This window comes from Vicugna pacos, chromosome 35 (genome assembly GCF_048564905.1).
Source record: "Vicugna pacos chromosome 35, VicPac4, whole genome shotgun sequence".
Lineage (NCBI taxonomy): Eukaryota > Metazoa > Chordata > Mammalia > Artiodactyla > Camelidae > Vicugna > Vicugna pacos.
The window spans coordinates 12,465,448-12,480,430 of record NC_133021.1 but is presented as its reverse complement, the minus strand read 5'-3'; the positions used below and the strand labels follow the sequence as shown (position 1 = coordinate 12,480,430).

The window sequence follows — 14,983 nt, the reverse complement described above, 5'->3', positions numbered from 1 at the left end:
GGTAGGTGGGATATGAAATTAAGATAACCTACCTTCAAGCACAAAAGGAGCAGCTGCTGAAATAAAACAGTACTATACTCCCTGACTCAGTCCCTTTCCAAGTACGTGCACCGCGGAGGGAGGCTTAAGTCGGGGCGGGGGCGGAGGAACAGGCGGCGAGGCCGCTGAACCCACGCACGGCTCTCTCCTTCTGCGCTTGCGCCAGGGAGGACGTAACCTCTCCGGAGAGACGCCTAGGACTCTGGGTTTGCGCAGACGCAGAGCTACCTCCGGGCGGAACCTCCCCGCGCCCGGGGCTCCTGCTTCCTAAACACCCGGTGCGAAAGGAAGGTGGCAGTGGCGCGGCGGGGCGCATGCGCGGACAGCTCCGCCGGGGGAAGAGTTGAGGGGCGGACCGGCGCGGGCAGCTGGGAGCGGAGCGGAGCAGGGTCAGGATGGATGAGGACGTGCTGACCACCCTGAAGATTCTCATCATCGGCGAGAGTGGCGTGGGCAAGTCCAGGTGAGGCGCATCTGCGGGCCGTGAAGGCGGCGGCGGGGCTCTTTCTGCCGCGGTGGCCGCTGTCTCCTGGGCCGCGGCAGGAACGGTCAACGGCGGCCTCCGTTCGCGGGCTCCGCGGCCTCTCCCCGCTCGGCCCTGAGGCCCTGCTCCCGCGCCGCCCGCCCGCCCCCGTCGGCCGGGTGCGCGGCCTCTGCCAGGCACCGGCTCCCTGGGTCGCTTCCCCTCCTGTCGCACCGAGAAAAAGCAATTCCAAGGGCGCCACTCGGCCGGCCGGTTTGCTACCGGGGAGCCCAGGGCGTGGCGGGTGGGTTTGGGCCCGAGTCCGGCCGAGGGCGAGGCCTCTCTCGGCCCGCGGGGCTCAGGTTCTCTGTCACCCCGCGAGCTGAGAGTCGTAAGTTTATCACTGTGGGATTTCTGTCGGGCTTTCTCTGAATCCGTAATGTTCTACATAGGAGATTTCGTGACGCCGTAGTCACATTCCTGGCCTATTTTGGTGCACCCCGTAGCCGTTTTTTTTTTTTTTTTAAATGAGTCAGCTGTGAAAGAACTCACTCGTCATCTGACTGCTTGAATAATTAACTTTAGTCTCAGATGCTAGAGCCTAAGCTGTGGACCACTTGAAAATCAAGTGTGATTGTCACTTCTTATTCTGCCACATCACATCAAGGTAAAAGGACCCGTTAGTGTTTGTCTTTTCTTTCTTGACTCTTGGGGGAAAATAGTATTGACAGTTAAGAGTCGAGTGTAAAGGAAGACGTGGAGCCGGATGGGTGTTGCAAGAGGGTTGTGATTTCATCTTGGTGTTAGAACAAAGTTCTCCAGGTGAAGTTATCCTTCCCTCAGAGTACGAGTAGGCTGTATTCTACGCTGCTTTGCTCTTTAAACAATATCCGGATTCCAGGAGCTATCCCTCTTGATAAATGTATCTTTCAGATCAGTTCTTGAAATCTTACTTTAGATATTTGAGGATTTGAAATCTTATTCTGTAATATGTTCTGAAATTTTATGTATTTTTAAAGTACGAGAATACATTTTCATAGTTTTCCTCTTTTAATGTACTTGTATATTGGAATGAGAGATTTGGACATAACAAGGAATAAATTAATGAAATACTATGGGCCAGCAAAATAATATGATTTGTGTGTGTGTATGTTATTTAAAGGGCTGAATAAAATCATTTTCATGATCACCGTCTGTTAGGTTTGAGGCTTAAAAAGTTAGATAGTATGTGAACATTGTCTTGATAGGAATTCCATAGCCTTGTGTCTTTTTTTTTTCTTCTTCTTGAAATGTGACCCTCGGATAGGTTAAGGCCTATGAAATTGCTGATTTTGAGGTCAAGAATGGTTGGATGTCATTTCATGTGGTTGGCACTTGTCCTGTATGTATTGGATGGATGACTGGTTAAGCTGTCTTAACATTTTCTGGAAGGTTAACTGGAGGTACAGTGTTCACACAATTGAGGTCCTTCCTCTAGAGTAAAATCTGTTAAGTGGATTTATTCGTTTCCTTGGTTCCTTCCCCTCAAACAAATTTATTTGGATTTAATCTGCTCCAAACTTTTTCTCAATACTCAGTGGTGAATTGTCAGCTGCTCACTGTAAAATTTTAACACCTTTATCTCTTTCAGGAAAGGATTATATTTAGGGAGAAAGTTAGCTTGCTTTTCTAGCTAGATATACATTATTGGTGTATGTGATATGCTATGGAAAACAACCCTGAACACTTATCTTTCTGGATAAGATGAGAATCAATGACTCTTGAGAAGCCTATGCTTTTTAAGAAGAATTAGTACAAAAACATTTGCTACGGATACAATCTCACAGGTTGTTCTAACCAACAGTTTCTATTTCTTCATAGATTTAGAGTCAGTGGAAGTGAGATAACACTTGTGTTGTTGAGAAATCATTGTGCAACAAAGGACATCTTAATGAATTCAAAGTAATGGGTTATTTTTCCAGTTTATTTCAGACTTGGATTGTAATGAGCCTGTGTGAGGGCAGCCGGGAGATCAGAATCATGAAACTGGTCCTGCCACGTGTGTGATCTTGTGTGCGACACTGGAGCACTCTGGGCCTTCCTTTCTTCATTTGAAAAATGAGGCTGGAGTAGAAATCTCTCAAACCATATCTAGTGTTAAATGTATAAGATTCTTTACTTCTGTGGCTAGCCAGGGTGAAGTATAAAGAAGTAGCAAGGTTCAGAAATTGGAAGAGATTATGGAGACTTTCTGTAATCTAAATTGCTATTCCTCTTATATCCCCATCCTTTTTGGCCAGTTTCATTTGTAAGTTAAGGAATGCAGATTAGCTATAATCACACTGTGTATTATTAATTTGGCCTCCTCTGAGTGGAGTGGTGGTTGTAACTTCTTCCATCTAGATTCCTGCGTGGAGAGTGTTTTGCTCCTTTAACTTTGAAAATATGAAGGCTTAAACCTTTTGGTTCTTAATTATTTTCAGGTTGTGGATTTCTTTCAAAATCTAATAGAATAATAGACTCTCTGCCTAGAAGAATGCATATATGGAATTTAGAATACCTTTCAAGCTAACCGTGTACCCCGGTTAATCGCTGTTGGCTTATACTCAGAGCTTGCATTAAAATTTGTTGCTTTGCACTGTACCAAGTCCCTACCTTTCCTGATGAGATATCATTAATGACAACCGATGCTGTTAGGATTAGCAGTTATGTCAGAAAATCCCCAGCTCAGTGTCTGGCACGTTGTCAATGTTCAGTAAATAATAACCAATACTGTTATTATTTATATTGTTGTTATTATTATAATAGTATTATTATCATTACTACTCAGCAAGTTTCTATGTTTTTGTAATATTTTCTGTGGTGACCAAGTACAGATGCATATCTTTTCTATTCTTAAATTGTGGGTAACTGAAATTTTTAGTGAAATCTTCATTTTTATTAATTTAAAGTCTAATATTGGGAAGAGAAGAAAATTTTTATGAGTAGTCTTTTCAGATTCTTATTAGTACTGTCACCTGACTCATGTTGGAAGTAAGTAAAATTAGTTGTGGTCGAAAGGGGTCAGTGTTAAGCAGAAAAATCTATGATTTGATTCTTCTGTTTTGCTTTGCTTTTGTGGTGCTGGTTTTATGATAAACATCACAAAGAAAGCAAAACCACGAAAAGGAGAGTTAGTCCTTTAAATGGGGTTAATGACACTGGGTTTGGAAACTACCAAGAGGCCATTATGTTTTGCAGTATGCCCTATTGACAAAAAAAATCTAGCAGCAATAATTAAAAACTAGAAATATTCATACTTTTTTTTTTCCTGCAGTTCAGATGTGCTAGCTGTTGCTTTGATTTTACTAATGCAGTCAATGGAATAGTCTCGTCCTACTTAGGAGATAATGTGAGGGCAGATTGATTATTTTTATAAACTTACAGCTTTAACAAAAGCTTAGATTTCATTTTTGAAGAGCTTCTAATACTGACACTTCTGCCTTATAATAAATAAAATAATTCTGGGAAACAAAATCTTAGTGCACTCTTAGGTGTCTTTTCTGTCATTTCATGCCTTCTTTCCTAGTTTCTGTACCACTTCCCAGGATTAGTCCTTTGTTGTCTCTTACCATGATCATGGCGGTTGTCTTATGTTGATTTTCTTGCATTTTTTTTTCTTTGCTGGCATTAACTTTTCAAAATGTAGAGCATTTCTTGCCATTCTTTTCTTTGAAAGCTTTTCATAGCTCCCTGTTGCCTGCTTGGTTTCATGCACCCTATGCAGCATTTGCCAGAGGATGCCTGTTCTGGCCATCATTTGATTTTTCTACCTTCACTTTTTATTGTATCTTTTCTTTTCACTTAGATAACAGTCATACTACTTGTTTCAAAATGCTAGACTTCACACCTTTCTGTTTTTATTTGAATCCAGAGTGGATTAGGCATCAGATTTTTAAAAAATTAATTTGTTGCATTCCAGGAGACTTATTTTCCCCCTTTCATCCATGTCAGTTAAAGCATGACATGCTGCTAATACTAGTACAGTTCTGTTTTTTAAAAAGAAAAAACCACAATCCTTTTCACATTTGGGTTATTTAGCAGGGGAGCATGGAGAGTATATTTTCTGGTAAACTGTTTTGCTCTTGGGATTCTTTAATCATCTTTCCAATAATTTAATTCCTCTATATATGTACACCGAGGTAGTATTTCTGGGAGCAGACTACATCAGCTATTCTTATCTGCATCTAATCTGTGACAAAATATAATATCCATGAACGTTCGTTTAGCAGATGATTAGAAAGAAAAGTCAAATTCCTAATCTGTCTTTTTAACATCTCTTCTAGCCTGCTCTTGAGGTTCACAGATGATACTTTTGATCCTGAACTTGCAGCAACAATAGGTAAGCCTGCGTTTAAAAATACAGTAGAGCGGGAGGGAGGCGCGAGGCAGGAGCGAGCGGCTGGGCTCAGCAGCACATCCAGTGCAGCGTGGCGCTCCGGGCCTGGCCCCAGGCCCACAGCCCTGCCGGACCGCCCTTGAGCGCGGGCGCCCCTCCCGCGCCCCCCGCCCGCCGGCACCATTGCCCCCATGGCGCGGCCGGGCGTCCCGGCGCTCCCCAGGCTCCGCGCCGGCCGGAAGACGCTGTTGGCGGCCGCCGCGGGCGTGGTGATGCTGCTGATGCTGGTGGTGCTCATTCCTGTGCTGGTGAGCTCAGGCAGCCCGGATGGCCGCTATGAGATGCTGGGTACCTGCCGCATGGTGTGCCACCCCTGCCTCGCGCGGGGCCCCGGCGCCACAGCACGGTCTCTGGCTTTATCATCTATTCGGATTGAGCTCCCCGCGACCCCTCCATCCCCTGTCCCCTACGGGGTTCCTCTCCCGGCGGGGCAGAGAATGACGCGTCCCTTGCCACCCCCTCGCTGCTTGTCGCGGTTGCAGGCCCTCCCGGCTATGACGCCCCCGGCCCGCCCTCGCCACCGCCTGGGCCGCAGCTAGCCCTCAGGCCGGCTCGCCGCAGAGCCGGGTCCATCGCGCCCTTCCCGGTCCCCGGGAGGCAGTGTTGACCACCTCCGCTCTATCCGGCCTGCGCTGTGTATTTGTACAATAGGATTGTTTATTGCCCACCCTGCCGGCCAGCCCACCCCAGGTTGGGGAGAGGTCTCCGCAGGGTCACTCCCCGCTCCATGCACTGCCCACCTGATCTGGAATAGTGCTGCCTGGGGAAGGGGTGGGTTGGGGGCTGGGTAGCTTCCCAGTTCTCCTTACAGCCCCAGCCCGGCTGCGCCCCGTCTGACCAAAGCTATAATAGAAACACTTCCACGCCGAAAAAAAAAATACAATAGAAATGCCAAATATTTTCTTGCCTTTAGACTGTTTTATCTAACTCCCCTGCCTTCCTCTCACCAACCCCCTTGCCTCCATGTCTATTGAAATCTTACTTGCCTTTCAACTCTACTTTGGTGTCATTAAACTTCTGGAGCTTTTGTAGATTTCACTGAGCGAAAATAACTTCCTTATCTGTTGTCTCATGGTGCTTTGTTAACACAGTGGGTATTGTGATCATCTGTATACGCATTTCTCTCTTGTGCTTGGACTGTCCTTTATTTAGCAGCATACAGTTATTTGTTTACTGTATGCCAGGCACCGTCCTACGAGGTGGGTTATGCGAGGAATAATACAGACGTGGTCAGTATCACCTAACAGTACAGTGTATTAATTTTGTATTTTTAGTGTGTGCTACAGTATCTGTCATGTATTCTGAACTCATCATATTTATTGATATTAGTTATTAAAGCTTCTTAGAAGCAGTAATACTTAAATGTCTTTTAGAAGTGAAATTTAGATTTCCTGAGTGGTTTGCCACACCAACTATTAGAATATATGAGAAGATGGAGCTAAATATTTCGGTATTACGTTTGGGGAGTAGCTGACTGTGTAAGGCATAAGAGCCAGCTTGCAGTAGTGGGAAGGGCTGAGTCAGAGCAGAGTGTTGGTCTTGGTTCTGCCTTCAGCCTTGTCATCTTGAGCAAGTCATTTAACTTCATTGTCTTCATCTGTGAGTTGAGGAGTTCTGATGAGAGGGTACATTTTTCTTCCAGGTCTAAAATTTTGTGATCTGATGTGTAGAATGTAGTAAAGATGATCCTAGTATTATTTTTAGGGAAAATAAAGAGTTTTAACTGGCTTGATTTGTTCTCATTTATTGTTATATCCTACTCAGGTTTCCTGTTAATTATCACATATGCTTAATCATTCTCTCTACTTTAACACACACAGTATTCTTGTTTTTGTCTAATTGTTTGAGAGGAAATGGCAGACATGATGTCTTCAGTGTGTATTTCCTAAATGACCATGGATACTGTTCTACTGTATACAGACAGATTTCACCAGTTGTCCCACCAATGTCTTACATAGCAAAAGAAAAATAATTTCTAAAAAAAAATTCATAGAGACAAAAAAAAAGTACCAAGAAAAGCAATTTCTGGTCCAGGATTCAGTCAGGATCACACATTGAATTTATTTATTTTTAAAATTTTTTTATTGAAATATTGTTGATTTACAATGTTGTGTTAGTTTCAGGTATAAAGCAAAGTGATTCAGTTATGTATATACATAAATACATTTTTTTTCTTTTCCTATTCTTTTCCAGTTTATGTTAACTATACACACATTGAATTTGGTTATCATTTTTCTTTAGTCTCTTTTAATCTGAACATTTCTTCCGTCTTTCCTTGTCTTTCATGGCCTTGACATTTTCAACAAGAGTACATACAGATCAGTTATTTTGTAGACTATCCTTCAATTGCATTTTTCCAGTGTGTCCTCATGGTTAGATTCAGGTTATGCATTTTGGGCAGGAATTCTGCAGAAGTGCTTCTGAGAGCGTGGTGTGTGTCTGTACCATTGTTGGTGATGGGACTTTGGTTACTTAAGCTGATATGTACCAAATTTCTCCACTTAAAGTGTCATCCTGTCATTCCAACTGTGGTGGTTCTCAGATGGTGGTTTTTCAGATTCCATCATTCCATTTATATTTCTCATTTAGAATTCTGTAAGGAAGAATTCTTTTTTGTTTCTTTCTTTCCATCAATATGGGCTCATAGTGCCTCTAAATGTTTAATAAATTTTATCAGGCATTACTTAGCTTTTGTATGACATATTAACATTTACGGACTTACTCTTATGTTTATAAAAGGAATCACTTAAAACACTAGTAATTCAAAATATGTTTTAATTTGGTGTTGGTGTATTACTTGCTCCTTTAAAAAAAATTAGTAGTAACACTTGATTTTGCTCAGAACATACCTGGAAATGGGTAGTAAGGAGTATAAGAACAGTAACCAGTAGGAAATAAACCTGCCTAGAGCTAAAATGTTACTAAGGGGACAGTCTTAAATGTAATATAAACTGTCTCCGTTTCACACTGAAACGTAATCGAGGACTTGTAGAATGACAGATATTTGTTGTCCTTATTACTAAAGACTGCTTTAAAAACAAATACTAAGATTGTACCATACTGATGGGAATATACATAATTTGTTCCCCAAATGGGCCCTGGGTCTTTAAAAGTGTCTTTTTCATTTAGGCTTCAGAGTATTTTCTGCCCTAGGTTTTAACCAATATACACACGAGTTTTAAAAAACAAAAACAATTAGCTCAGTTGTTAAGGGTCTTATGAAAATTAGTGTTTTGTGGAAAATTAATATTTTACCTCACAGCAAAATATTTAAAAAGCCCACCTTTGTCTTTCAGTGACATAGTGAAACCCTCAAGTTTCTGTCTTGTATAAATTAATCTTTTTCTTAATTGTTGGATTTGAAGGTGGTACTATAAGGTTGGCGTTTTGTTCACTTGCTTTCTGAGAGTTGGCTAATAACAATGTAGAGATGGAGAAACTAAAACCCCATAATCCACTATTCTTGAAGGCAGCTAAAACCCCAAGCCCCAAAATAGGTGGAATGGCTGCCAGAAGCAGGGGAGATTGAGCAGGCCGCATGTGGGAGGAAGCAGGGAGGATGCTGCAGCCGCAGAGCTCAGAGCCAGCAAGAGATGCTTCGTGAAGTTGAGAGGCCAACCCTGAGGTGCAAAACCTATATTCCTTGTTTGTAAAGGCAGAGTGGGTTTCAAAAGCTAATGGCAGGAGTTAACCTGTGTCTGGTTTGATTCGAAGAAGGGGAGACGAACGAAGCCAAACAAGGAGTCACACAAACAAGCCATTTTCGTGTTTGTCTGTCTCTGTAGCAGTAGGGGAGGAGATGCCTTTGTAGTCTACCTGTCTTCCTAGGCTGTTGAGAAGTAAAAAACTGAACAATTCTCATGTAAAACCCTGTATCAAGACAGAGCTTTGCTAGTGTAGAACTGAGCTACCGTGGCCTTCTGCATGAGCCTCTGCAGATACCTGGTGTAGGAAAACCTCACTGCCTTCAAAGATGGCTTAACTAAAGGAATCCAGCTCCAGACCACTACCACCACTCAAAGATCAGAAAGGAAGAGAGAAGTGGAAAAACAAAGGACAGATGGAGAATACTCATCGGAAAAAATGTTGCTGTAAAGGAGATGAAAATAATGACCAAATATTTTGCCATGAATTTAAAGCCCTTAATGAAATATTTACAGCTGAGACCACAAAGCAGTGTGTAAGGACTCAGAGAAGAGACAGTGTGACTGCATGAGAAAAGGCAATGTTAAGCCGCTTGAGTGGAAAGAAAAATAAATAAAATTAAAACCATCACTGAAATGAAGAATGAAAGAAAATAAAACCATCACTGAAATGAAGGTGAAATTGGAAAAAATCACAAGGGGCAATAGAGACTGTGGAAAACAGTAAAGAACATGGAGGCCAGAAATGGAGAAAGTGGATAGAATTTGCCAAAATGAGCAAAAATGTTAAATTAGAGTGAGAAAGTGACAGATACAGAAATCAGAAAAGAAGATTGTCCATATGTATATTTGTGTTGCAGAAGTAGAAACATAATGAAACACAATGCGTGATGATATAACCCAAGATAACATTTCTGATACAAAAACAAACGAACACAAAATTGTAAGAATATTTAGACCAAGTTTTTGTTTGTAACATGGGAGTGTTTGGAAAAACTAAAAAGGCATTAGATTTCCCTTGCTATGATTGGGCCATATGATGGTCTTTGCCTGAGATATTTAATCACCTGCACAGATACAGTTGGTTGAAATTTATGCATGGGTGTTAGATCCTTACAGAAAGTCGTTATGCTACCTTTGCATAGTCTAATTAAATAGGCAAATTTTGCTTCATGCTAGGTTTTTGTTTTTGTTTTTAATTTACCCAGTTTTAGGTAGCCTTTGATTATAGAGTGATTTAAGTAAAGCTTTTTTAAGATTAAAAAAATTAGAAAATTTAAAACTGGTTCTGTACTTAAGGCAGTTTTATAAGCTATTAATTTGTTTGTAACACTTATAATTGTTAAAACATGTGAAAATATGTTTTGAGAGTTGATGCATTTTGACTAAAGTTAGGCAAATTTTGGTTTTTGTTGGTTGACTTAGATGAGTGATTAAGTTTTTAGAAATACCTAAAACTGTTGGGCTTCTAAGGGCAGAGATCAAAGCTCTTCCACCCACAAGTTACCTTATAGTTTGTGCTTACTTAACAGAAAGATAATTTAATTAAAATGGAAAGTAGTGTTTATATATTTTTTTATTGCCATAACATAAACTTGTTAAAGTATTTGGAAACAGGAGATAATTCAAAGAAAAGTAGAACTATTCTGTTTCATATAATTTCATTTATTTAAATATTTTAATTGGAATAAAGCAATAAAAATGACTAACATTTCTTTATTTAGAATAATAATAAACGGTCTTTGTTATATACAAATTGCTTCCTTTTTCCATTTTCTTAGAGATTAGGAAAGATTGTGATTTTTTTTTTTTCATATGCCTTTTCAGCATTGCTTAATGGCTGATAGGCTTTTTTATACTGAAATATCCTCGCTTTCCTAGATAAGTTTGACATATTATTCGATGTATTTCTGTATTCTGTTGAGTAATATTTAATTTAGAATTTTTACATTTATTTTCATATATAATATGGTCATTCCTTTTTTGTATTTTTTTAGTCAGGATTTGGCATTGAAGTTGATTGGTCTGTAAAATGAAGGGACATTCCATCTTTTAAAATTTTCTTTTCTTGGTTAAACAGTATTGGAATTATCTGTTCTGTAAAGGTTACATTTCATCTGTGAGTCAGTCTGATCCTTTCTTGACCATTCAGCCTTTTCAAGTTTTCTGTTTCTTAAACAGTCTTGGGATTGTAACTAGGAAAGAATCCCAATTTATTTTTTAAGTTAATTGCATATAGTATTCTTTTAAACTCTTCATTATCTCTGTTTATGCTTTCTCATTTCTAAACTTGTATATTTTTGTTGTCTCTCTTTCCCATAAGGAATATATCTATTTTATTGTTTGAGGAATTGCTTTATTTTTTCCCCACTTTTTCCTTCCTAATTTTATCTTGGTTTATTTGTTTAGTTTCTTAAGATGATTGTTAAGTTTCCTTATTTTTTGTCTCTATTCTTTAATAAAGATGTCCTCTGTGTGGGGGAAGGTATAGCTCAAGTGGCAGAGTGCATGCTTAGCATGCCTGAGGTCCTGGGTTCAATCCCCAGTACCTCCTTGAAGAATAACTGAATAAATTTAATTACCTCCCCTACCAAAAAAAAAAAAAAAAAAAGATGTCCTCTAAGAACAAGCTTTACTGTGTCCCACAGATTTTGGTAGGCTGTTTGTTTTCCATTGCTCTCTGGATAGTTTGAATTTTCAGTTCTGCTTTCTTCTTTGAACATTTGAAATCTTAAAATGTTTCTTAAGTTCCAGGCTTTTTTCAGCTGTTTCTTATTTACTGGATAATGATTCCTGTTTGTAGTAAGACAATCCCTCTGCGCCCTCCCCGACCCCTCCTCATGTCCATCAGCAAGAGTCAGCCTTGGAATTTAGCCTGCTTCTGACAGGACCTTCCTCCACGCCCTCCTTTCATCTCCAGATGCTTTCTTCCTTGCTGTTGCTAGCTGCCACAAGCCACCAGGCATCATCACTGGTTTCCCCTTTTCGTGGAGTCACCACTGAAAGCCCTGGCCTCCCAGCTTAGTTTTCATTCCTCAGACTCTAATTTTCTTTTCTCACCCTCCGCTCCCTTGCCTTCTCAACTCTTGTCTTCTGAGTTAGCAGGGCACTTGTCACATTTCATTGTTAGTACTTTTTAAGTTAATTAGTAAACTCAGATTTGTGGATCTAGGTCCTCATAATCTCGTTCTCCATGGATCCTTAAATCTTTTATGGTAATTGTCTTGATGCCCCCCTCCTTGTTATCCTCTACCCTCCTCCCAAAAAGAATCAAAATAGCAGATGAAGCAGGCATTTTTGTTATATTCCTCACTTAGAGATTAAGCTCTTGCCTCCCTAGACTTAGTAAGAGAGAACTAAATCCAGCCTCCCAGCTTCTAGCGTGGCATTCTTTAATCACAGCACAGTGATACAACTCAGCAATAAAAAGAATCAAACACAGATCTGAACAGAATGTCAAAAATGCTAAACATACAGGGAAGCAGCAGAATTAAATACATCAGTTAGTTAAATGTGAATGGGTCCAGTTTTCTTAATAGGCCCAGTTAATTAACAAAGCAGCTGTAATAGTCGTAAACAAGCAGGCACCAAATAGAGAGGCAAAGTGTAAAAGAAAAATCTGTTCAAAACACAAGAGAAGAATTTGATGAAAACCAGTTTGTTAAGAGATTGCTTATATCTCTTTCATAACAGATAGATCCAAAAGCCACACAAAAAAAGGCCAGGGGGAAAATAGAATAACAATCAACAAATATTTTGAAGGAAGAACGCATGGCTTTAAAAGCTCACAGAACAGTTTTACTAAATCAGTCTTGGACTTAGCAGCTAAGTAAACCTTAAATTGTAAAAGAAACAGAAATCTTACAATACATGTTATCTGATAATTTATTCTTTCAGAAAACATTTTTGATCTATTATGTTCCTAGCGTATGAGTTGGTAGTAGGATTTTTAAAAGTTACCGTACAGTAAAATTGACCTTTTTTTGGTATTGTTCTTTGAATTTAACATATGTATTATAACAAATGTATATGGTCATATAATCACTACCACAATTAGGATACCAAACAGTGCTATCATCCGAAGAAGTCCCCTAGTGCCATCCTTTTTCAGTGACACTTTTCCCCTGCCTTCCTGCCAACCACTGGTCAGCCTTTGTGACTATAGCTTTGTCTTTTTGAGAATGTCATACAGCTGGAGCATAGTATGTAAACTTTCAGACTGAATTTTCTCACTTAGCATAATGTATTTTGTGCTGTATCCAAGTTGTTGTGTGTCAATAGTTTGTGCCGTTTGGTTGCTGGGTTGTGTTCCATTATATTTCAGAGCTGGTTTATCCATCCACCTCTTTTAGAACTTTTGAGTTGTTTCCAGATTTGTATGATTACAAATAGATCTGTTATAAACATTCAGGAACAGGATTTTATGTGAATATAAATTTTTATTTCTGTAGAGTAAATATCCAGTAATGGGATTGCTGGATCATACAGTAAATGCATGTTTAACTTTAGAAACAGTTTGCCTATTTTTTCTATAAAGTCGTTGTATCATTTTACATTTCTGCCAGCAGTATATGGAAGTTCTTGTTTATCCACAGCCTTGTCTGTTATACTTGGTATGATCAGACTTTTATTAAACTGCGGTCATTCTGATAGATGTGTATTGGTAATCTCATTGTGGTTTAATTTGCATTCATGCAATGACTCATGGTTTTGAGCATCTTTTAAAGTTCTTATTGTGGAGTTTTGAGTTCTTTATATATTCTGCATGCAAGTCCTTTATTAGATGAAATATGCTTTGCAGATTTTTTTTCTTAGTGTGGGGCTCTTCTTGTCATTCTGTTAACAGTTTATTTCTTAAAGTAAAAGTTGTTTATGTTTATGCAACCCAAGTTATCAATTTTTTCTTTTATGGATGTTGATTTCAGTGTTGCATCTTTTGCTCAATAGACAGGTGCAGTGATTTTATCCTGTGTTTTCATTTAGAACTTTTATAATTTTATAGTTTATATTAGGTCTGTGATTCATTTTGAATTAATTTTTGGATACAGTGTGAAGTATGTGAATCCAAGTCCTTTTTTCTTTTCCTCTCTCTAAAACTCTTTTTTTTTGTTGTTGGTATATGGATATCTAGTTTTTTGGAAACTATCCACTGAAAAGACTGTCCTTTCTGCACTGAATAGCTTTAGCACCTTTCTGAAAATATCAGTTGTCCATACGTGCGTGAGTCTGTTTCTGGACCCTGTTCTACTCCATTTGGCTGTTTGTCTTTGTCAGTATCTCGCTGTCTTGATTTCTATAGCTTTATAAAAGTCTGAAAGTCATATATACAGTTACTAATTTTGTACTTTTTCAAAATTGTTTTGGCTATTCTAGTTTCTTTACATTTCTCAGTGAATTTTAGGATCAACTTGTTGATTTAAAAATAAAAGCCTGCTAGGATTTTGATAGGGATTGCACTGAATCTATATAGATCAGTTTGGGGAGAATGGAACTCAACAACATTGAGTTTTATGATCCCTGAAATAGTTAGAGCTCTCTGTTCATTTAGGTCTTTTAAATTTTCTGAGTGGTTGTGTATCTTTGGCATCTTTCGTCAGATTCCCTAAGTAGTCCATAAATTTTTATGTAAGATGATGTTAAAATTTAAAAAAATTTCCCTTTGTTGATTTCTATTGAATAGAAATACAATTGATTTTTTTTTGAGTGTTTATTTTGTATCATCCAACCTTGCTAAACTTGCTTACTCATTCTAGGACCTTTTTTTAATCCCATAGATTCCTTTGGATTTTTACATTCTTCCTTTCCAATCTGGGTGCATCTTATTTCTTGTTTTATTGCCCTGGCTACAAATCTCCAGTGCAGTGTTGAGCAGGAGTGATAGGAGCTGACATCCTTGTTTTGTTCCTGATATTAATGGGAAAACATTTATTGACAGTTGTTAGCTGTATCTTTTCATAGATGCCGTTAATCAGGTGGAGGAAGTTTCCGTTTCTAAGTTTGCTGAGAGTTTTTATCGGAAATGCATATTGGATTTTGTTTAATGTATTGTCCACATTTGTTGAGATGATCATATGAAGTTTCTTTTTTAGTTTAATATAGTGAAGTTTACATTGACTTCATTGAGTTTTTGGTTGTTTTTTCTTTTCTCCTCCATGTTACATCAACCTTTTATTTCCAAGATAACCTCACTTGGTTGTGATGTATTACTGTAAAATTTTGTCTCAGATTTTCATTCTAATTGTTCATGAGGGCTATTAGTCTATAGCTTTCTTTACTTATAGTGTCTTCAGTTTCCTGGAAGTGTTTGTTTAGAATGGATTTTTATTTACATACTTAGTAGAATTCATTCTGGGCCTGGTGTTTTTTTCATGGAGAGATTTTTAACCACAGATTCAGTTTTTTTCTTAGATATAGAAATCT

At 39.0% G+C, this 14,983-nt stretch overlaps 1 protein-coding gene across 2 annotated transcripts in view; it reads left to right on the top strand.

Annotated features, from left to right (window-relative positions):
• Nucleotides 1-256: 256 nt before the first annotated feature.
• RAB18 (RAB18, member RAS oncogene family) overlaps nt 257-14,983 on the top strand; it is a 34,733-nt gene continuing 20,006 nt past the window's right edge. The window contains exons 1-2 of one of the 2 annotated variants that reach the window (XM_006211677.4): nt 257-502; nt 4,807-4,862. In XM_006211677.4, coding sequence (XP_006211739.1) covers nt 435-502; nt 4,807-4,862 — 124 coding nt within the window. In that variant the 5' untranslated portion in view covers nt 257-434. The remainder of the gene's footprint in view (nt 503-4,806; nt 4,863-14,983) is intronic. The other variant, XM_072955283.1, reaches the window with a different exon arrangement.